The sequence below is a fragment of the Periplaneta americana genome, chromosome 16 (genome assembly GCF_040183065.1).
Source record: "Periplaneta americana isolate PAMFEO1 chromosome 16, P.americana_PAMFEO1_priV1, whole genome shotgun sequence".
Lineage (NCBI taxonomy): Eukaryota > Metazoa > Arthropoda > Insecta > Blattodea > Blattidae > Periplaneta > Periplaneta americana.
In genome coordinates, this window is record NC_091132.1 from 175,846,103 (window position 1) to 175,871,727 (window position 25,625).

At 35.2% G+C, this 25,625-nt stretch overlaps 1 protein-coding gene across 1 annotated transcript; it reads right to left on the reverse strand.

Annotated features, from left to right (window-relative positions):
- Positions 1-874: 874 nt before the first annotated feature.
- On the reverse strand, positions 875-23,535 carry LOC138692015 (zinc finger protein 227-like). Its single transcript, XM_069814790.1, has 5 exons — positions 23,368-23,535; positions 18,259-18,356; positions 12,983-13,120; positions 10,675-10,754; positions 875-3,828 (listed from the first exon to the last, which is right to left on the reverse strand). The coding sequence occupies exons 2-5, from the start codon at positions 18,349-18,351 to the stop codon at positions 2,565-2,567; spliced, it is 1,575 nt and encodes a 524-aa protein (XP_069670891.1). The 5' UTR covers positions 18,352-18,356; positions 23,368-23,535; the 3' UTR covers positions 875-2,564.
- Between the last annotated feature and the right edge of the window lie 2,090 nt (positions 23,536-25,625).

The following is a 25,625-nucleotide window of genomic DNA, read 5'->3' on the forward strand; positions in this document are numbered from 1 at the left end:
AGGAGAGTAAATTTATCGTCCAATACTTGCATTTACGTAAGAACTATTGGCATTAAAAATTAAAACATCAATTATATGGAATATATTATTGGTAAATAAGTCCGTATTTCAATGTTAAACTCCATACTAGAAACTAGGACTACCAACTTGGTAGCCTGTAAACTATGCACTACGGGGCTTTGGATATGTACACGGCCTTCGTCATTGACTATCTTTCTAAAGGTCCAGCCAGTGTTGCCAATACAGCGGTTTTCCCGCTAGATCTAGCGTTTTTCAGTTAGTTTAGCGGATAACATTTATGAAATTTGTATTGCTCATATAGGGATTTAGCAGTATTTTTTAACACTCACAGCGGTAAAATATTTTTCTTACATTGACAATATTGGAATTTAGCGGTTTCTGTACTGTACCTTAACAAGTTTTTTAAGAATCGAGTTGGCAACATTGGGTACAGCACTTAATTAAAAAGGCAGTGTCCTAATACAGTTTCATTACGAGTTATGTGGAATAGACACTAGCGTATATATTACAATAATGTATCTTAAGATACTGTAAAGAAGGTACTAACAATATCAGTATTCAAAGGTAATGTGTTATTCTACATTAGACTTATATTATTCATACTGGCAGAAATTTATATAATAAACTTCCCCCACATGTCAAGGCACATAACAACAGTATGTTTAAGAAATCTGTTAAAAATATATTATTAACACACATGCCAATGTGCACAAAGGAATATTTAAATATAAAGTTTTAAATTTTAACTATTTATTTTTTTGTGTGTACTGCCTTCTCTTCTCTCTTGTTTCATGTGCGTGGACACCCTACTAGAAGATACGTAGTGTGTGATCACAAAATAATTAACTGTGAATCTCTTACAATAAACTAAGCATCTTATTTACAAGTAACTAGTCTAGTCTGTCATGCATTAGTGACTGAATTAGTAGTATTAGTAGTACGTTATTTGCTTAGTGATTAACTACATAATATTCTAACTAGTATCTTATTTAATAAGCATGTGACATGTTAAAATAGATTAAGATGACTGTAAAATTATTGTATCATTGTTAGGTTAATGTATGCTGACGATGCCATGAATGATTGTATTCCAACGGTTAATAAAACATCCATCCATCCAACTTACATTATTTAATTTCCAAAGTATCTTCAGATTTCTAACCTCCAATTACTGACGAAGTATTCAAGTTTGTTCAGTGAACAAGTCATCAAGCAAGTATTTTTGTTTACTAGCTACTACGGACTTGTCTCATGTCACATCAGGCTTCTCTGTACAACTATCTAGTTCACTTCAGCTGAAAATAAAGCTTTGAGCTACGACCTAAAATTTATTACGAGTATCGTGCTCAGGCTTTAACCATCATAAATGAAATAAACAGCACGTGTGTTCGCAAATTCTTTCACAGACCTGAATAAGGCCCGTAACACACTTGAAGAGTTTTCGCTAGCGAGAAAAATCAAAGTATGATAACATGGATTCAAATGGACGTCCACACACTGGAAGAGATTCTCGTTCGAGGCAAAAATCCTCGAGCGAATTTCTCGCTCGAATCGGTAGCTCACATTTGTTTTTTTTTTTTTTTTTGACACATTTATCAAAGCTGTTTGAATTTGTACTCTTTATGACGACTGAATGTAGAAAACGATATCACAGGTGGCGATGAATTGTATTGCTTTTATTTGAAAATGAGGAAAGATGGCTGATAATTGCAGTCAGAAACTTATTGAACTTGTACGATGTCACCTGTAGGCCTATTTATTTGATACACGGGATGAAAAATATAGAAACACGAAACTTAAAAAAGACCTCTAGAGACAAATATAAAAAATGATTTGAAAATAAATAAGGATATATTTCATTTTGATGAGATTTAATAGTATTAATTATAACATTTGAAATAATGTATCTGTATGTCTTAACAGTTTACATAATTTTAATCAGAACAGCAAAGAATCCTCTATCATATCATGAATAGCAAAAAACTGAGGCCCATAAAACTGAAATAACGCCTAAATGTATCATCATTCAAATCGAAACCAGTGGCCAAAACTCGCCATTATTTTCGTAAGATACAATGTTATTTTCAGATATATCTGGCTTTATTTTTAGGCCTACTTTTTCTTTTCATTAACAAAATATATTCTTATAACACCTTTTGCTCATCATGTGAAGATTCAGATACAACATAGTAGCTTTCGTACATATTTCGTAAAGTACGACAATATACGTAAATACATAACCTATAATATTTCCAACGAGTGATTATTATAATCAGAAAAATGCTTTCTGCATGAAGGCAGTGCATAGATGAACATAGCGTGGCGTGTTCTGTGATAGCGAGAACTCGCCAAGTGTGTGGAGGAAGACTCTTCGCCTCTTTCTCGCAACACATTTCTCGCTAGCGAGATATCTTCAAGTGTGTAACGGGCCTTACTGAAGAGTTTCCAAGAATCACCACGTTCGAATACCTTCTGGCCTGTATTTCATGTTCTTTTAATTTAAAAGCCTCAATTCTGAAAAACTCTGTACACAAAAGTCATAACTAAATAGTTTGTTTCTTGTGTAAACGTTCGTGCTTTTTCAGATTCCACGCGACCGAAAAATTCCTTCCACAGACCTGACAACTAAATGGCTTGTCGGTTGTATGTATGCGTACGTGTTTTTTCAGATACCAAGATTCCAAAAAATTCTTTCCACAAATCTGACAGCTGAATGTCTTCTCTGATGTGTGTGTACGTTGATGCTTTTTTAAATGCCACGGAAGAACAAAATTCCTTCCGCAAATGTCACAACTGAATGGCTTATCACCCGTATGTATGCGTGCATGGTTTTCTAGGTACGACGATTCCGAAAAAGTCTTTCCACAAATATCACAACTGAATGGCTTAACTTCTGCGTGTATGCGCGCATGCTTTTTTAATCTCGAAGATACCGTGAAACTCGTTCCGCAGACGTGACAACTGAATGGCTTTTCGCCTGTGTGCTTGCGAGCATGCAATCTCAAACCACCGGGAAAAGGGAAACTTTTCCCGCAATCCTCACATTTGTATGGCTTCTTCCCTGTGTGTATGCGTTCATGTAATTTTAGACCACTACGAAAAGGGAAACTTTTCCCGCATTCATCGCATTTGAATGGCTTCTCGCCTGTGTGAGTACGTGCATGTTCTTTCAAATACTTCGCTTGCGTAAAACTCTTTCCACAAACGTCACAACTCAACGCGTTGTCGCCTGTGTGTATGCGTTCGTGATCTTTTAAATACGCCATTTCAGAGAAATCCTTTCCACACATGTGGCAACTGAATGGCTTCTCACCTGTGTGTATACGTACATGCTTTTTCAGGTTATACGACTCCGAAAAATTCTTTCCACAGATTTGACAACTGAACAGCGGGCCTCCCGTGTGAATGCGTTCATGCTTTTTTAGATACCAGGACACCGAATAATTCTTCCCGCAGATGTGACAACTGAATGGCTTGTCCCCTGAGTGTATGCGTGCATGCACCTTCAAACGAGCGAGAAAAGCGAAACGTTTGCCGCATTCATCGCATTTGAAAGGCTTGTCGCCTGTATGTATACGAGCATGTTCTTTCATATACTTTGCTTGTGAAAACTTCTTTCCACAAATGTCACAACTAAAAGACTTGTCGACTGAGTGTACAGATGAATGATTTTTGAGGTCATTTAACTCCGAGAAACACTTTCCACAAACATCACATTTGTTTATCCTCTTGCCAGCATGCAAATTCTCTTCTTGTGCAGTATTCTCGTAGAAAGTTTGGGGCCCATTTTTATGGGTAACTGCAATACTGTGAAGAAAATGTACCATTAGTCCAGACAAGTAAAAATACCACAATAAATGAGAAACAGCCTACCAGCATTATATCCAATAAGAATACACGAGAGGAGTACAGATATAAACCATTAGATAGTAAGTTTAAATCGCGAGAAGAATTACAAATTGAAGGAAAGTGATTGGTATTCTGAATTCGATCCTATAGAGTAGGAATATTATAAATAAAACCAACAGCTGATAACATCGTTCTGCATTTCAAAACTTATTTTCTGTTGTTTTCAATCTGATAGGCAATTCTAAACGGTTTTTTTTTGTGCTGAATTCGAAAATAATCTCCATTTTCGCCCATCACGTCAGGTTTTCAGACAATTCATGAATAACCAGAAATGAATTTATAGCTTTGTGAAACATCATAAAAATTATTTTCAACAAGAATTTTGTGAGAAAAGCTAGGCCACAATTTGTTGTTTGCCACTAATTAATCATTAATAAATATTAGTTAATAATTATAAGCACTTTAATAACCTTACCTCAATATTGTACTTCAAATTTTCTCCTTTTGACCTCCTTGCATGTTGTTCAGAGCAGCCCCTTTTTTTAACATCCAGCAATAGTCCGCAATGTTTCCATTATGAAGCAAAACATCTTTAAGACTTTTCTGAGAAGAATCTATGAAGAACCTCCACTCTTTGTAATTATAGTTTATGTTATAAAATTTTAAGACGGCAAGGATTTCTTGGCAATACATTTAATTTTCTTTTTCAGCAAAAAAAAAGGGACAAGTTCCTTCTCACGATGCCTGTACCATGAAAAATATGTATCCTAAGCCAATACTTTCTTTTCTTTTAACCTAGAACCTAATAGTTCTGCTGATTCTTTAGGCAAATTTAAATCCCTCACTAAATCATTAAGCTCATTTTGATTCAAAACATCTATCATCGCCAGTATTGTCTGGTTCGTAAGTATGATCCATTGGAGATTTAGTTTCATTGCTACTGGATGCAGATGGCAATGTATCTGATTCAGGGTGTACCGGAACGGAATACCAGGACCATGAGGTACAGCCCGAATGGCAGAGGGAATGTTAGGATATAGAAAATTAGAATATCTTTCTTGTTTTTAGCAGTATATCCAGCTACCTTAACTACACAAAAATAACAATCGTCTCCATGATTTGTAGGTTCCCTCCAATTCATAGGGATACCAAAGGACAATGATTTCCTTTTTCCCTTTTTCCAACTCCTCAACTCTTCAACACAACTACGACACACTTTATAGGGGCACCAGGATTTGTCCTGGCCTCCTAATTAATGCCACAATATTGAAAGTAAGTATTCTTTACAAAAGCTGTTGTATTCTGTATCTGTTTTACCAACGTTTATGACCCACATACATAGCAAAACAAATCTGGATCATTTACACAACCACGTTCAGACATTTCTATGAAACAACACTATTAAGTTATACTCTCGCAGAAAAATGAGAACTCACACACTTCGCTTTTACACGACAACCAACAACACAAAACTGAACCTGTAATTTTAAAACAACTTTTAAAAGGGGACAGGTTTATTATCTCAGTAAGGAAATCTGTAGCCTCATAAGCTGGATTGCACTTCCATAAATAAATATATATATGGGGACCCTCTGTCATTATTCTAATTCATTGTTAGTTTTAATAGCAATCTCTAAGAGTAAATATTTCCTTCATAATTTTTTTATGACCTGAGACACTAAAGATTTCAACTTCCTGTTTGTAGATAATGTTGGTTGCAGACAGATAAAAACCTCCAAGAATAAACAACGGATGTCTTAACCTCGGTTCATTTTAAGGAGGAGGATACAATTTTGTACATCCCTCATGGACGGATATAGTTAGTAGAATTTAATAAATATCAAATACAAACATAATCAAATATATTATGTCATATTTTAAGTAATAAAGTTTAAATTATAAGCTGTCTTGCCTTTTTAACAAATGAAAAGCACACTGTAATATTACTATATTACGAAAAATATTGAAAACATAAAATTTTGAATTGTAAAAAATTCTTACGTGGTACACGAAAACGGATTTCAGTTTTGCAATCAGTGGGAAATTGTGGTTCAGAAACGCTCATTTATTTCAAAACAACAAAATCCATGCAGTAATAAATTCAATTCTTCATAGCATAGTATTATACAGCATAGAAACCTGCACAATGAATGCTCAACTTAACAAGCAAATAAAGACAACTGAAATGAAATTTTTACGAGCTTCTAGAAAATCAAGAAGAGAAAGATTACGAAAAACAAGGATTCGACGAATAATGAAGGTGGAAGAAGATATATCTACAATAGTGGAAAAGGAAGATTATGATGGTACAGACATGTACAACGAAGAGGAAGGGAGAGGATTCCTAAATTAATATACGACTCAAAAGTAGAAGGAAGAATACAATGTGAAAGACCAATGATTACCAGGGAGAAAATGGTAAATATTATCTACAAAATGTTAATCTATGAGAAGGAGATATACAAGATATAAGTGTTTGGAGAGACAATTTTAGTTAGCAAAGTGGTTTGGTTGAAGAGGAACCTTTATATGAGGAAAATCTGTATTTTAAAACAAGTAAGTTTAAATAAAAGTCAGAAATACTAAAAATGACACCAGTAATTCAAAAATGAAACACATATTCCGTAAATATTCAATCAATAATTAACACCGACATAACAGCAACCGTCAATTTTGAACGCACTACGAAATTGAGATTCGGGGAATTGAATCTACATTGTTTAAGTTAGTATGTTGGTCTCACTGTAACATCTTGTTTAGGTTTACAAACAGAATATGGAGTTAAGTTACGAGAAGTAATGAATGAGATGGGTGAAACATATATTATATTTAAGTTGCATTCGAAAATTACTACGAACTCACGACAAATATTTGATAAGTTTTACGCAAATAGGTACATGCTATCAATAGGTACAAAAGTCAGCACAAGAATTACTTACAAATTAGCAATCTAACAAATGTATGGGCTATTCCATCTCAAATCGACCGAAATATAGAGAAAATTGACCTTGCAATTTTTAAATACAATGAAACTTTTTCTGTCCGTTGACAACTATGATGCAATGCCTTCTGCAAAGTTTGAGGCATCAGAACTTCATAGTGTTTAAATTAAAAATATTTAAATTTATCGTATTTTCATAAAATTAGCAAGTTTAAACTGTTGTGGCTCCGAAACCCTTTCACCCAATGATCAAAATCATGGTTTACTTTGATGCTGAGAAATTAAAGTTTATATTGACATATAAACAGTTTTTCTTACTTTTTATGGAAATGGAGAAATTTAGATTTTTGTTCATTAAGACGCCTTTGCCAACGAAAAAATATTTTAAAATATATGGTTAGATTCCGCATTGAAAGTACAAATAAACACATATTTTTTACTGGTGCACCGTTGATAAGAAAATATTGAAAATATCAAATAAAGAAAGTAAATAGTACGCGCGTGAACTAACCAGCTGACTGGGAGGCGGGATTTAGCCCAGACAAGCAAGGCCAGGAGACAAACACGTGATGTTTCTTCTAGTAGCGCATAGCTGGGCTAGCTTTATCACAGGTTTTCATAAACACAGGAGTAAAATGACGCCCAATGCTCGCTTATCTTCAGCTCTGGGCCAGTGCTTACTGTACTAGGTCGTTCAAGTCCAGGCGTGTGAAAATAATCTATTTAATACCCTCGAAATTTATTGCCGAGCCACTAAGCAAACAATGCCGAATCCCTCTTAATATTGCAAGTTTTCTTCTCAAATGTTGTCACATTTTTACAAATGGGCAAAAAGCCTAAAAGGAATTAATATCAGATAACCTGTCTCTCTGTATACAATAAAAATAGGATTGCTTATCATAACCTACCAAATGTCAGCTTCAAAATGAGCTCCCATTCAATGTTCTGCAGTAAATGGTTCCAGAGTTCTGAACATTGAAAGAGGCTTCTTTTTATAAAATACGATAAATTTGTCGCTCAATAGTACGAAAACGGTTTGACTTTCGATAGTATATTTTTGAAAATGCACTGTCCCCAGCACCTTGTATAAATAGGGAAAAAATTAGAGTATTAAAAAAATGCGAGGTTTTTTACTGATCGATTTCATATGGAATAGCCCGTATACATAAATATCAAAACCAGTCCCTGTAATATTACATTTCTAATGGAACAAGGCAAACAAATTAACGAACAAAATTAACAAACGAAGAATACAAAGAAATAAAGTAAAGTAGAAGTAACTAGTTAAATTAATTAATTGGCAAAGAAACCAATAAAGTGTAGAAAACAAAATAAAATTTAAATTCTGAAAAATTAAACAATGTATGTGTTAAGAAATTAAAATTAAATAAATTGCAACAGTGAAAATTAAAAAGTTAACCAATTAAAAAATTAATAACTAAAAAAATAGAAAATTAGCAATTAAGAAACAAAATATTAAAAAATATGAAATTGGAAAGCTAAAATTATAATGAAAGAGTGATGGAACGGAGAAAAATTCTCTCCGGCACCGGGATTTGAACCCGGGTTTTCAGCTCTACGTGCTGATGCTTTATCCACTAAGCCACACCGGATACAACCCCGACGCCGGTTAGAATCGTCTCTGATTAAGCTCCATCTCTTGGGTTCCCTCTAGTGGCCGCCCTCTGCACTACGTCATAGATGTCTATGAACGCAGGACCGAAGTCCATACATGTGTTGAGGTGCACTCGGATGAGTGACTGGTTGGCCGGGATCCGACGGTATAGGCGCCGTCTTAAATCACAAAGTGATTTATTACGCATATCATATATATTTTGATGTACCGAAGTACATATGATATTTCCATGCAGATATTCTGCGTCATCATATGATGAAAGAGTGATGGAACGGAGAAAAATTCTCTCCGGCGCCGGGATTTGAACCCGGGTTTTCAGCTCTACGTGCTGATGCTTTATCCACTAAGCCACGCCGGATACAACCCCGACGCCGGTTAGAATCGTCTCTGATTAAGCTCCATCTCTTGGGTTCCCTCTAGTGGCTGCCCTCTGCACTACGTCATAGATGTCTATGAACGCAGGACCGAAGTCCATACATGTGTTGAGGTGCACTTGGATGAGTGACTGGTTGGCCGGGATCCGACGGTATAGGCGCCGTCTTAAATCACAAAGTGATTTATTACGCATATCATATATATTTTGATGTACCGAAGTACATATGATATTTCCATGCAGATATTCTGCGTCATCATATGATGAAAGAGTGATGGAACGGAGAAAAATTCTCTCCGGCGCCGGGATTTGAACCCGGGTTTTCAGCTCTACGTGCTGATGCTTTATCCACTAAGCCACGCCGGATACAACCCCGACGCCGGTTAGAATCGTCTCTGATTAAGCTCCATCTCTTGGGTTCCCTCTAGTGGCCGCCCTATGCACTACGTCATAGATGTCTATGAATGCAGGACCGAAGTCCATACATGTGTTGAGTTGCACTCGGATGAGTGACTGGTTGGCCGGGATCCGACGGTATAGGCGCCGTCTTAAATCACAAAGTGATTTATTACGCATATCATATATATTTTGATGTACCGAAGTACATATGATATTTCCATGCAGATATTCTGCGTCATCATATGATGAAAGAGTGATGGAACGGAGAAAAATTCTCTCCGGCGCCGGGATTTGAACCCGGGTTTTCAGCTCTACGTGCTGATGCTTTATCCACTAAGCCACGCCGGATACAACCCCAACGCCGGTTAGAATCGTCTCGGATTAAGCTCCATCTCTTGGGTTCCCTCTAGTGGCTGCCCTCTGCACTACGTCATAGATGTCTATGAACGCAGGACCGAAGTCCATACATGTGTTGAGGTGCACTTGGATGAGTGACTGGTTGGCCGGGATCCGACGGTATAGGCGCCGTCTTAAATCACAAAGTGATTTATTACGCATATCATATATATTTTGATGTACCGAAGTACATATGATATTTCCATGCAGATATTCTGCGTCATCATATGATGAAAGAGTGATGGAACGGAGAAAAATTCTCTCCGGCGCTGGGATTTGAACCCGGGTTTTCAGCTCCACGTGCTGATGCTTTAGCCACTAAGCCACGCCGGATACAATCGTCTCTGATTAAGCTCCATCTCTTGGGTTCCCTCTAGTGGCCGCCCTATGCACTACGTCATAGATGTCTATGAATGCAGGACCGAAGTCCACACATGTGTTGAGTTGCACTCGGATGAGTGACTGGTTGGCCGGGATCCGACGGTATAGGCGCCGTCTTAAATCACAAAGTGATTTATTACGCATATCATATATATTTTGATGTACCGAAGTACATATGATATTTCCATGCAGATAATCTGCGTCATCATATAATATTAAAAAGAATATATAAAAGGCAAACAATTTAAAGTTGAAAATAAAAATATATAAAAATTATGAATATGAAAATGAAAATAAAATAAATGTATACTGGCATACATAATGTAAGAGAAACATCGACACACAAATATGAAAATAAATACAGGTAGAAATAGGAACAGACAGATAGATATTATGACATAGACAGAGATAAACATAAAAACAAACACACCGGCACACAGACAGACAAAGAAACAGTGAGAAAGAGACATAAAGACCGATAGACATACACTCAGACAGAAACACACACATGCAAAAAGATAGGCAATTACCTAAATCTAATTAAGATCCCAGAGCACAACGAATTCTTAATCTGAACAACTATTAGGTAAAAACTGAGTACAATTTCCTCTTCTTGCTCGTTATATGAATAAAGCAGTGAAACCAACAATGAATTAAAGCCCTAGACACTTCGCTCACCTCTCAGTTAAGACTTCATCCTCTTCTTCTGCTACTTCCAGTTTGACCTCCTCCTCTTGATCCAAATCGGGTGAACTCTCCTGTTAAATAAGGTTATATAAAACAGAGCTATAAGACAGGATGATAATTTATATGCTGTAGATTTCATTTTAAACCCAGTTAATCCATTAAACAATTCTAATATTTTACAATTCATTTTGAATGGTCAGCAAAGCCCTTATTAATGCTATGTATCAATAAAATTAAATCCTTTTATTCAAATTATAGGTAGTTTGTTTATTTTGTAATAAATTAGTTATAAACATGTTTCTTTTCATTTCGTATTTAGTGAGTTTCACTGAGTTTACGCTAATTGGCACATACTTAATAGATAATGACGTGTTTTCTTACGTATTGCGTTGAAGGTATGTTTCTTCATTTTTTCATAGATATTTATATTTGGCCTAACTGTATTTACATCCTCATATTTTCTTATAATATGTCAACAGTTTCCTCTATTTACATTTTTATTTTATTTGTATAATTTATATTCTTAGCTTGTTTTCTGCAGTTATATTTATTTAAAATTATATCTAAAAAAGTTTATAACAAATAATTTAGGATAACAGTATTATTATGGTGACTGGCCAGGTTCAAACTAAAACTGGCTTCCTGGGCATCTGAAATATTTATAGAAAAGCACGATAGATAATCACATAAGATAATATCACAGTCTACTATATACAGTCGCGAAGCTTGAGGTGATTTTTTGCAAATCTCGTGATAAAGCACTCCAAGCGGTTTGCAACTACAAACAATAGACTGTCCACGGTCGACTTTGGACTGTGTCGTATTTCTGTCGAGTGCTAGCTCGTTGCGTATTTCACATTGATGCTTGTGAAATGTTCGTTATTGGTTGTAATGAAAATGTTAATGGCTAAAATACGATAATTGGAATAATAATATTTTACTAGAGACGTAGAAAAATTAAGTTTGTTTTAATGAAATTTATTGATCACGTTTTATTTTCAATTCTGGTGGGATTATTATTGCTTAGGCCTACTTTTTTTTTTAAAGGGTATGTTTTTAATTATAGCTGTTAATTTTGTTGTTATTTTTATTTGTTACTTTACTAGAGACGTAGAAAAAGTCTGTTACAATAAAATTTATTGATCACGTTTTATTTCCAATTCTGGTGTGATTATTATTGCTTAACCTCATCCCACTTTGTTAACTACGTAAGCCTACACTACAAGTACCGGTACACGTAAGTTACTCCATTAATTCATATTTCCATTATTATTGTTGTAAAGGGAAATGCAAATTAATATTTATTGGTTTCATAGTTAATTATCGCCATAATCTTGAATGAGTGAAGCGATTATAGTAAATTTCAGTTCGTTTTGCACAAACAAAAATAATATTAACCTATTTCTTGCAGGTATCTTCGAGTTTATGGTGGAATTTAATATACTTCATTAAAATAATAAATTATCTTTATGCATTTAATATTTCAATAATGGAAGGAAGGTGTTAATATTTCCAAAAGAACACAACGAAAGTGTAACATATTTTGTCGTCTACTAGGAGAGAGATCTGCGATGATGAAGCGATAGTAGCGATCCTAATGGTGGGCAACTACCCATGTTTGCATTTTTACTACATATTGAGCTTCGCGACTGTATATAGTAGACTGTGATAATATTAAAATGTATCCTAGTTCTTTCACGTTACAGGTGAAACACCATAAAGTCGCAAAACATTGTCAATTTGCTAGCTACAAATTCGTTAATTGAATGGAACTTATGAATACTGCGTATGAACTTACGTCTTCATTGCATTATTGATTTTATTATTTTCGGTGCAAGGAATATCTTATCTATTTATTTACCTTTGTACTATCAATAAAAAACATTTTTTTTTATTATTTTAAGTGGCAGCCTTTGTACCTAAGTAATCTACTTACGCCGTATTCTGAAGTATAACTAATTGATTGCAATAAAACACTATTTTCGAACCCGTAATAATTTACATCACTACTCCGAATCTTGATCTTACCTTTATGCATAAAGTAATATTGAAAAAACACACGTTACTTACAACGAAAGCAATGAGCAACCACTATTATATCAATATCACTTTAGAATCTCCCGCCTCCACTCAGAGTTGCCAAATCTACCCATGCTCCGGCTTGTAACTGAAAAAGGCTCTGATTCTAACCATGAGGGCAAGAACGACAATTCCTGACCACTTGTCTGTAACAGACACTTCAGGCAATAAATAACGGAGGGAAAACTACCGACCAACGCACTTCGTAAACTGCACTCACCTCAGATTCACTCTTCATGATGGTAAACTCAAATGGCAGAAGTGTCTCCTCAAATGTCATCTCTGATTTGAGATCATAGCTGTGGTCCATACATTCATTTTTTATTTCGGTCACGTGGAAATCTAATAAATTTCCTTCCTGCAAAACATAACATATAATAATTATGTGATATATAAGATATAGTTGCTCACAAGAAACCAGTGAGTATTTATATCTGTTAGTAAAGCTGAAGCCAACAAATGCACGCGTACATATCTAAAATCTATAATAAAATAATTTATGCCTCGTAACGCAGCATGTAAAAGTACAGATGTATTCTCTGGGTTGCAAAAGAAATGCCGAATCGAAGTCACTATCGATTTGAAATATCGTGTTATGACGACTTCGCTTAGGAACAATAGAAATAGAAATCCACAAATTGTTGTGTCAACGTCATATCATTCATTCTTCAATAAACTATAAATAAAATAATATATAAATAAATATACCCATGTAATATATATTTACATATTATTTTATTACAATTTTCAGTTGTTACAATACGACAGTATGATACACACTTTTGTCTATACAATATGAAATGTAACTGCCGATATATATCGATTGTAACAATGGCAGCATCCATGGATAATAAGGACGGCTGTTGAATACCTTATAAACTGCAGTTGCACTATTTTCATGTAATATTCTTATTAGTGTTGTAAAATAAAAGTATATGAATAATTTGAAAACAATTCATATTAAATAATAACGTGAACATGTTGTAAAAGTCGTATTAACTTTTTTTTTAATTAAACCAAATATCTTACTATAATAATAGCGGACAGCTGTAGCATTGGCGTGAGTGCGAAATATCGCGGACCTGACATCTAGCGGACCGGGATAGAATTACGTCCACATATACAAATATTAACATAGCGGGATTGGGACTATTGTTTAAAACGTGAGTTACTAATGTGGAATTATAATATATGAAACACTTAAGGAATGTTGAATAGTATTTAATGTAAAATTATTACCTTATATCAGAGCTACATATTATGAGAATATTGCATACTTCATATTACTTTCCGTAATTATTGTTACATATATATTTTTTTTTTTTTTTTTTTGTTTTAGTGAGACAAAATCAGTTCTGACATTAGGAATGATTGTACAATAATGCTTTATATACCCATTGCTGACAAATGCAAAAATAAAAATGGTAGTATCGTGATGCTTTTAATAATTTTATTAGTAAAGGCATGTAGAGAACAATAAAACTTAATTTGCTAAAACCTTAAAATTTCCGATATATTTTAACTTCTATTCATTTATTAGGCCTAAATAAAAAAGTTAATTTCTATTATTCTATCAACACAGAGACAAAGGCATTAGGCCTAATAACGAATTTTGTTGACTCCCGTTTTATGAACTGTCGGAAATCGAAAGTACGATTTGGAGCAATTTGTAATGCTGCAATTGTCACAATTATAAACAGCACACATACACCCTGACATTTTAACACAGCACTAATTAATAAAACTATTAACTAGCCCAGCAACAATATACATTGCAGTTGATTACAGCTTGTTTCGCGAGTATCTCCACACCGGCAGGTAGGTAGCAGCACCAGCGTCGTTCGCACGCAAAACTGCTAGCTGCTGGTATAGTAAGGTATTTCACTAAACTCAAGAAAATAGCTTTCCACTCGCCATGTTTGCTAAAGTCCTCAGGAAACGATATAATTTCGTATCGGTATTTATATTGCAGCCATATTGTATCATATTTTGTTCAAGTACATGCCTGTTTCGTTTTCTATTTCCAGATAAAAAATAAATGCCAGCAAATGGAAATCAAGTTTTAAAATAAATTACGCACTGTATTAGATGTTTCACCTGAGAAAAAGCAGTCGCACAAGCAGTGCAATTCTGTTCTGATTAGGGTTGCCAACCGTTCGGAATTTTTTTTCGGATTGTCAGGAAATCAGTCCTCTATGCAGGAAAAAAATTAAATTCTTTTCAGGACGCTTAATGTCCAGAATTTAGTTCATTGCAATAATCATATTCCGAAATATCATATTGATATTTCATTATAATAGATCCGATGTAGTTTGGAATGGCTTGGTAGTAAATCAGCATTTGAATAACTTGAGTGATTCTGATGTGCATCTCTTTAAGAAGGAAGCACTGAATGTGTATCAGAGGGCCATTGACTATTTGATAACGATTCTTTACTTCTTAAGAGAATCACTTTTCTAAGCCTTAATGATACTTTCACATTCAGTGTCCTTACCGAAATTGTGAATATATTGCACGTTAATATAGAAGTGGTCTTTGAAAATGGTGATGCATTGTATGAAGAATATTGCTTATGAAAAGAGATAATGTCGACGCCTCAAGAACACTGGGACACTGTTTTAATGAGATGTAGAGTGCCAAACTTAAAGAAAATTGCTGAACACATACATGCTCTTCCAATTAGCAGTACTCAAGTAGAGCGAGTTTAAAAAAAATGAAGAATCTCTGAACTCACGAAAGGTACAGGATGAGGCCAGAACTTGTAAAATCAGAACTCTTAGTAAAGACGGAACGTATCATGTATGGAATTTTTTTGATTACATTTCAACAAACAAAGAATTATTAAACAAAACCAAATAAAGCAACAAGTATTCTTTCAAACAATGTTAATGCAGTGAATGTAGAGACATGTATACTTATCAACCCCTGTGCTTTTCAATGTGTACAGACTTATGGAATGTTCTTTAATATAGGGATTCACTGTTAGAACCAAATAACAACACGAAGGCGATTCTAATTGTTTAATTGAGCGTGAAAATACAAGTGTATTTACATTGAAATTCATTATAAGTTTATGTGCTTTTCATTTTTTTTTATGTTTCCTGAATTTCCGTCCTCCAAAGTTGGCAACCCTAGTTCTGATTAATATTGCTGCACGTACGAAATATCTGCAATATCTGACATCTCTCCTTATATTATTTAGAGCGATTGGAAGCTATTTAGTATATGTATTTTCTGTTAAAGATACCGCAAACAATGGTGGAAAGACCTCATGGAAAAAATACTATTTGTTGCTGGACACACTTCTGTACAGAAATCAGCAAGCTTACCAACCTGATTTGGCATTACAGAAGATTGTGGTATGAATCAAGGACACACTGGCAAACAGAGACACTGCAGCAGGATCATTCTTAAATGACGCAGATGACAATCCCTCCCACTTTTTTAAGATCAAGATTGTATGCTGAAGGGTTTAGAAGACACTGTTCGTAAATGGGTGTGGCACAGAACGACATATTTAGGTAAAACTATTAGGGAAAGCACATGGCTAACTACAGGGCACACACATATAGGAATGCAGGCTTTGTTTCTGTAATCTGATTAAGCCCATTTAATACAGTTGTAGAGATCTATACCTTTTCCATGCCAGTGTCGTAATAGATCGACTATTGATGAGATTTTTTGTATTCGACAGATATTGGAGAAAAAATGGGAGTATAAGGGTACAGTACATCAGTTATTCATAGATTTCAAAAAAGGCGTATGACTCGGTTAAGAGAGAAGTTTTATGTGATATTCTTATTGAATTTGGTATTCCCAAGAAACTAGTTCGATTAATTAAAATGTGTCTCAGTGAAACATGCAACAGAGTCCGTTTAGGTCAGTTTCTATCTGATGCTTTTCCTATTCACTGCGGGCTAAAGCAGGGAGATGCACTATCACCTTTACCTTTTAACTTCCCTCTAGAATATGCCATTAGGAAAGTTCAGGATAACAGGCAGGGTTTGGAATTGAACGGGTTACATCAGCTTCTTGTTTATGCGGATGACGTGAATATGTTAGGAGAAAATCCACAAACGATTAGGGAAAACGCGCAAATTCTACTTGAAGCAAGTAAAGAGATAGGGTTGGAAGTAAATCCCGAAAAGACTAAGTATATGATTATGTCTCGTGACCAGAATATTGTATGAAATGGAAATATAAAAATTGGAGATTTATCCTTCGAAGAGGTGGAAAAATTCAAATATCTTGCAGCAACAGTAACAAATATAAATGACACTCGGGAGGAAATTAAACGCAGAATAAATATGGGAAATGCCTGTTATTATTCGGTTGAAAAGCTTTTGTAATCTAGTCTGCTGTCAAAAAATCTAAAAGTTATAATTTATAAAAGTTATATTACCGGTTGTTCTGTATGGTTGTGAAACTTGGACTCTCACTTTGAGAGAGGAACAGAGATTAAGTGTGTTTGAGAATAAGGTTCTTAGGAAAATATTTGGGGCTAAGAGGGATGAAGTTACAGGAGAATGGAGAAAGTTACACAACGCAGAGCTGCACGCATTGTATTGTTCACCTGACATAATTAGGAACATTAAATCCAGACGTTTGAGATGGGCAGGGCATGTAGCACGTATGGGCGAATCCAGAAATGCATATAGAGTGTTAGTTGGGAGACCGGAGGGAAAAAGACCTTTGGGGAGGCCGAGACGTAGATGGGAGGATAATATTAAAATGGATTTGAGGGAGGTGGGATATGATGATAGAGACTGGATTAATCTTGCTCAGGATAGGGATCAATGGCGGGCGGCAATGAACCTCCGGGTTCCTTAAAAGCCAGTAAGTAAGTAAGTATGCCAGTGTATGGTACCAGTGCCCACGTAAAATTCTAATTAATTCTATGAGCAACAATAGGTAGAATAATCTGGGTCCATGATCAAGGGAGATAATTATGATAACTATACGATACCCACGTTCTGTTTGCATGATCGTGCACCTCTGTTGAGGCATGCGGATGTGAGAATATTATTCCAGGAGAATTCTTCCTTTCCATTCTGTATTATTATAAATAACACACATACAAAATAAATAGCAGTAAGACTCATTCACAACGAAAATTAAACATAACGTAAGCGTTAACTTAAGAATATAAACGTTACGGTGAAATCAAGAAGTCATACCATCATTCACGATGGGGACATAAACATAACAGCAAACATACTTGGTAACCATGGAAACATAACAACGACGCCATTTCCTCATATTCTCTCGTATACTTCAGCGCTCCACGATTGTGTTCTGTTTGCAAATCACGTAAGCATAAGCATGAAGGTTTGGAGTTTGCAAACTTTCATGTTAACGTCTTACGGTAATGTTTATGTAAATGCTTATGTGAATCATTGTGAATGATCCCATTTGATAGCCTGGGCGCAAACTTCTGTGTTTATGTTACGGTTATGTTTAATTTTCACTGTGAATGGGCCTTAACTCTCAATATACCTGAGACAAATGGTTCTTATTTTCTATATCTGTGTTATCACTTGTTTGTATAGCCAGTGGTTTGCATCCAGGCTCCATCTTGATCATGTCCATTACGACTGAAAAAGGAAGAATTTAAGAAACATAAATTTGCAAGTAGAATGTGGGCTATTGAGATACAATTCCTAAGGTGGTAAACAAAAATTCGTGTTCTGTGAGCTACATCAGCACAGATGTGCATGTGATTATGGTATTAATATTACAAAGATGGAGAATCGAATACTGAATTTATTACAAAGTTTAATATACAACCTGCTGCATGGTAGCGAAGGCCTAAGCATTTCTTATGTCAAATTTGAGTTAAAATTAGACTTTCGGCCTGGTTCGTAATTTGGTAAGAATTCGGCATTTTTATATGCTATTTTTTCAATTATAGCAATTTTATCAAGTTTAATTTCATCTTTTCGTATGTAGAATATCTATTCATTAATTCTTTTCTTTTAGTTTCAGTTTTTCCTATCGGGAAGATACAAGAAGGGTCAATCTAGTTGCGGAAATACATACAGGAATAACATTGTCCTTTGTATAATACATAATCGGTCTTACTAATAAAAACTCTATATACAGACGTCTAACTGTCTTATACTTATACAATGAGTAGCTCGTTTATAAGTCGTGTGTAAATTTCTTACTAATAATCACTACATACGTCGTGTATGACAGTATAACTGTTACACAGCTACGTCATAGTTTCGTCATTACTTCGTCACGAAAGGTAATAGAATATCTGAGGTTCTCTATTGCATCCGGTAGAGCGCTCTAGTGTGGCGTGTTAAATATCGATAATACAACTGGCTCTAATCGATTACCACACTACATTTTGGTCAAACAGTATAAGCTACAGCAATATTATTCTAATAATTCTATGATCTTTGGTTTGTTCTTCTGTGGTTACAAGGTAACCATCATCATAAAATGACAGTCGATACGAACTGATAGAGGGGAGCCCATTTTTCCTCTATGTACAACGCTTAAAGAAGGGGTTTCGTGTATATAACTACTGCAAAGCAATTCCCATTGTATAGTCACAGCCTGTTTATACGTCCATAGCTTATTCACGGTTTATTAGTAACGTTTTCTGTCTCAACTCTACATAAGTCTCATATAAAAACTATGCACGGTTTATTAGTAAGACTGAATATAATTTATGACTATTTAAACTGGAGATGGTTTCTGGCTTTACTTACAAACACTTTTCAGAAACTTCTTCCTCTTTACAGCTGCGTCTTCGAATAAAATATTCTCTAACAACATTCAGATTCTGTTTCTAATTATCCATATACACCATACCTGCACAAACAGCGCTCAACGAGCGCGCGCGCTCCTTCCGAGCGGGAGAGCTGTGTTTACAGCTCGCCGAATCGGAGAGGAAGATACGTCAGAATGACATAGACTTGCTATAGACAGAGGAAAGGGAAACGACCACTCAGCTATCTAGTGGAGTGCAGTGTGTAGGCCTATTCTCAGTAACTGTTTCACGTTGCTTACCTACTGCTACAGTACAGTATGGAGGAATCTAAAAGACGGAAAAGGAGTGATCAGGCAAATTCTTTCAATGTTACATGGGAAAATGCTTATTTTTTCATAGCTGCTGGAGTAAATACTCAGTGTTTTATCTGCCACAACATTTTGAAAGGTAGAAAGGAACATAACATAATGCGTCATTACGAGTCCAGACATAAAGATACTAAAGATATTAATCTTCAACAATTTAAATATCTCTCTTCAGGGAAAAGGCCAGCTCAGTGTTGATATGTTGAATAAATTACGGCATTTCAGTCGTAAACTTACACTTTTCGTAAGTCAGTTTCGGGAAGGTAATATGGCTTACTTTCGAACGATAGAAACTGCTCGTGATGAAGCCGTGTTAAACGATTATGTGCAAATATTAATTGAAATTCAAAATGAATTTAATTCTAGGTTCTAAGAGCTTGTCTTAAGGTCCACACCTGTGGAGTAACGGTTAGCGCGTCTAGCCGCGAAACCAGGTGACCCGGGTTCGATTCCCGGGTCAAGTTACCTGGTTGAAGTTTTTCCAGGGTTTTCCTTCAACTCAGTATGAGCAAACGCTGAGTAACTTTCGGTGTTGGACCCCGGACTCGTTTCACCGGCATTATCACCTTCTTCTCATTCAGACGCTAAAGAACATAAGCTGTTGATAAAGCGTCGTAAAATAACGTACTAAAAATCTTGTCTTAATTGGAAAGAAGTTTTTAAGTTATCATAATAAATTCTTCAACACCAGTTGAAACAATGCCATATAAGTTACAGGTGGGCCTGGTTGGCGCAGTTGGTATAGCGCTGGCCTTCTATGCCCGAGGTTGCGGGTTCGATTCCGGGCCAGGTCGATTGCATTTAAGTCTGCTCATATAACCTCGGCAGTTGCGAGCGTCGTTAAATAAAACATAACATTTAACGATTTACAGCTCGGACTTATTGATCTTCAATGTGGCCTAAGGGCTAAAGATCGTTTGAATAATACTACTAGCCTGGTTGAGTTTTACAAGACTAAACATTAGCAATAATATTCACGACTACACAGGCTGGCTGTGGAAATGATTGCTATTTTTGGCTCAACATTTATATTTGTGAGCAACTGTTTTCCATAATCAACTTTAATAAAGGCAGACATCGAACATCTGTAACTGATGTTTCATTACGATCAGTAGGCTACTGTTCCTTGCAGCTGCCAACAGCATAAAACCCCGTTTTGATGTACTGATAAATAAAAATATAACAAAATGATATTGTACATTTAAGTAGTTACAGAATTTCTATTATTTCTGCAAAATAAATATTTCTGTATTAATTAATAAGTCCAAGATAGTTTTGCAAACACTGAACGGAAATTCATTTCATAAACACTCGTACTAGTACTTCCCTTTTGTGTATATTTTGTACGAGATCGCCCATTCTTCAGTCCGCCCTTATACAGAGCGCAGCTAATATCTGCATTCCACTCATGAGCTGTGAGTCAGCACGGAGAGCGCAAATCTTGTGCAGGCCTGATGTACACAGAAGTTTTGATAAGAAGCAACTGCGACGTCGAGGTATAGTAAAGTAACTCTGTTATAGATACATAACTCATTCTAAAACATACATTCAGTAAGCGAGAAAACACTCCATGTAAAAATCGTTATAACAATACAAGTGAAAACAAGACTATTAAAATTATTTTAAGGCTTTTCCCTACATGCAGAAAAGTGTGTGGTTGTCCGCGTCTGCCCACAGGAAGCTACAGGTTTCCGGATATTGCGTCGTACTTCAAATGGACCTTCACAATGTAATACAGTAATTATGCAGGCTTGTAAGAGAAAATTTCAGTTATGTATAACTTATTGCACGTAAACTAAACAATTGCACATCTCTCTTTAAATATTAAAACTATTTTTACCGGACGTTGAAATTCCTGTATAATCTTACTGTTAGCTTTAGTTATACTACTCTTCAGTATAAGCAGAGCCTTCTTTAGTTACAAGCCGAAGCCATACATCGGCAACACTGTAATTAACTGTCACCCGGAGGTCGACCATACAGGACACGTGTTTGTGCTAATGCCGATTTTCAATGTAAATTAATGTTACAATATAAGTGTGTGTCGATGGAATTATGTTCGCGTTCGTACCAACCATTAATTGTTGATGTATTATGAACTAAATGCGCGTTGGTGATAAAAAAAAAAGATAATAAATGAAAATAAAACGGTTGCAGTCTCTGGCAATTTTTAAGGTTATTGATGACAAAATAATTGACTATTCTACTAAATATTAAATATTGTATAACTACATTTTTATAGTCTTATTTGTGGTTTGTATGTATCAGAATTCTAGTCAAATTGTTGGGTCTCGTCTGCTATATCAATAAAGTTACGCCGTTGGTTTTCAAGTTCATTGTACACAGCTGTTTTGTGATCCCATAAATGTTGCAGTTTTGTTGAAAACTACGTATAATTTGTAGATGCATATAATCACTTTGTTGGTTTTCAAGGTTTGTTGATTAATATTATTTATTGTGTAATAAATTAGGTATAAAACATGTTTCTTTTCATTTCGTATTTTTTTAGAGGATTTAAAGTTCACTGAGTTTACGCTAATTGACACATACATGTACTTAATAGATAATGTTGCGTTTTGTTACGTATTATGTTGAAGTTATGTTTTTTCATAGATTTTTTTAGTTAGCTTAACTGTATTTACATCCTCATACTTTTATTATAATAGATATGTCAATAGTTTCTTCTGTTTACATTTTATTTTAGGCCTATTTGCATAATTGACATTCTTAGCTTGTTTTCTGTAGTTATATATATTTAAAATTATATTTTAAAAAGTTTATAACAAATAATTTGGGATAACAGTATTGTTATGGTGACTGGCCAGGTTCAAACTAAAAGTGGCTTCCTGGGCATCTGAAATATTTATAGAAAAGCACGACATAATCACATGAAATTAAAATGCATATGATATCCTACACCTTTCACGTCAGAGGTGAAACAACATTAAGCGGCAAAACATTGTCAATTTACTAGCCACAAATTTGTTAACTGAATGGAACTTAAGAATACTGCGTAGGAACTTACATCTTTATTGCATTATTGATTTTATTCTTTTCGGTGCAAGGAATATCTTATTTATTTATTTACCTTCGTACTATCAATAAAAACATGTTTTTTTTGTAATCATTTTAAGTGGCAGCCTTTGTATGTAAGTTGCCTATTTACGCTGTATTCTGAAGTATAGCTAATTGATTGCAATAAAACACTATTTTCGAACCCGCAATAATTTACATCACTACTCGGAATCTTGATCTTACCTTTGTGCATGAAGTAATATTGAAAAAATACGCGTTACGAATAACGAAAGTAATGAGCAAACAAAATATCACTTTAAAATCTCCCGCCTCCACTCTGCGTTGCCAAACCTACCCATACTCCGGCTTGTAACTAAAGTAGGCTCTGGTATAAGCTATTCACAGAACGTCTAGCTTGGATTAAAACATAATCTTTTGAGTGGAATACAATGTAACAATAGGCAGTTTTCTGAGAAAGAAAAGGAAATCACATTTACATACCTCCTTTCAGCTGCCAATCTTAAACAATAGTCACTTCCAATATTCGCACAGAATAATCATGCCTAATACAGGACAATAAATTAATGTAATTTTTCTTGAGCATAAAGCATAATCTAGAAAACCATAACAACAATTAAAAAACCGTAACATATAGCACTGTCTACTCGATCGCACTCTGTAACAGCCCTACAATGTGATCCAGCTGGCAGTGCAATAACAGCCTTGCCAATACAGCGTTTTCTCTTCTAGACCTGACATTTTTCACTGTTAGTTTAGTGGCCAGTGGTGCCACCTATGGAAAACATTAGGTTGTTTCAAACACTTGAGTTAAAGTTAATAAAACTTATCAATAATGATGATAATAATGTAATTCCATGTATTCTTATCGACATAAAAATCACCACGTCACATACCTTTCTTAACATTATGAAGTCCAGAAGGTGCACCTTAAGATCATAATGCTGATCTCATTTTAAATAGAGTTTAAAATAAATTTATGAAATTACACTCACACACAATTAGTTAGGAGAATAAATGTGAATTCGGCTTATTTCTATTCATAATATGTCAATGGAGTAAGAGATGTTACCTTATTGTTAGGCATAACTATTTTTGCGACGTTAATGTACGCATTTATGTTGTAGGATTGTAATATATCTGTTTACAGCAATTTATGCTGAAATATTGACCGGATTTTGTTCATATGCAGTATCTAGGATGTGATTCAATTTATCAAGAAATGGTATACATGAATATATAATTTTAGTGCAAAGCTATTTTAGTAAAGTATTAGACGGATTTTTTTTTTTCATATTCAGCATCTAAAAGTCAATTTAACACGACTGTCTCTGTACAGTAATTTCTAATTTCTTACGTCGGTTTTATTCACATTCACTATCTGCGATTCAGTGTATCATGGGATGATGTACCATTACTAACTTGCTCTCTGTTAAAGATTTGCTAACACTCAGAGAAATTAGCTATCTGACACCTTTACATTTGCGTTCTCGGACCGTTTAGTGTTGTGACAGAGAAAGGAGTTTAATGGCACAAAAGAAGCACTCAGAGCATGTATGAAACAAAACTGCTCTCACTGTACCCAGTGGCGGCTCGTGGGTATTAAATTCAGAATAAACCAAGCAACTTACCTTATTTAAAGATTAGTTCCAAGCGCCTTGTCTTGTAGGTTGCAAACTTTTGAATCATCTTCTTATTAAAATCCGATATGTCGTTTAACATGATCTTTACAATGGAAAACACAGGTCATGCGGTCATCGGCCGAGGTCAATGGCATTTAAATGTTTTTAAATGAGACAGGCTCATGTCAGTAGATTTACTGGGATTTAAAAGAATCCTGCGGGACAAAATTGCGGCACACCAGCGACGCTGATATAACCCCTGCAGTTGCGAGTGTCGTGAAATAAACCATAATTTAATTTTTTATATGCAGATTTGAATCTTAGAAATATCTAACTGGCGATGTTGTAGTTGGTTGTATAATATATCTACATGATACATAAAAAAAATTGAAAAAAACTGAGCCAGAAATTTGAATTCAGGATTTTCAATAGCACGCACCAGGGCGCTTGACTCATTTATTGTGATGTTGTTAGATGTTTCAAATTCCATTATGGTTTGAAAACATTCTAGCAATGGCTCCTTCTTCTCATGAACAACATTTACTGTTCTTATTTTAAAACTCCATCTTGTTGCCCCAGCTGATGGAATTGTCTATGAAACACATTAATCTACTACAGACTGTGTGGAGATCGAGAGCAGAAAGCAGGGATACTGGATAAATTAGCAAAAAATATCCAGCTTTATAGGCTATTTTGTTTAGCGGCTCTTTCCATTATGAGATTCAACTGATGGGCGCTTAATTTCACATTTCTCCTGAATTGTTAAGGTACTGAACTGAATAGACTGTAAATATTGTACAGAATTAAACATTGTTTCACTTGTTATACTCACCACGTTAAAGAAAATGTATTTAAAACTGCGCGCTACTGACAAACTGCTGTAAATTTTGCAGCGCCTGGAAACTCTGGATTCGTGACAAGAGGCTTGCAGGGGGAAGGGTAAAACTAACGCGCAAAGCATCCGAGACGAGACTGGCAGCTCCAGGGCAGGAAGTGGCTTCACCAATCCGTCCTTGTCTCTGGTTTCGTTCTGGCAGCACCAGGGGAGGAAGTGACTTCACTGACGATTGAGTGCATCTCAATGAGAGCGAAATTAAAAAAAAAAAAATCGAGCTGCTA

What these genes read in the sequence shown, in the direction of transcription:
- LOC138692015 (XM_069814790.1), bottom strand. Translation starts at nt 18,351, where the DNA reads ATGGACATGATCAAGATGGAGCCTGGATGCAAACCACTGGCTATACAA. An exon ending in TCATGAAGAGTGAATCTGAG is followed by an intron (nt 10,755 to 12,982) that starts GTGAGTGCAGTT and finishes CTTATTTAACAG; the next exon opens with GAGAGTTCACCCGATTTGGA. An exon ending in GATGAAGTCTTAACTGAGAG is followed by an intron (nt 3,829 to 10,674) that starts GTGAGCGAAGTG and finishes TTTTCTTCACAG; the next exon opens with TATTGCAGTTACCCATAAAA.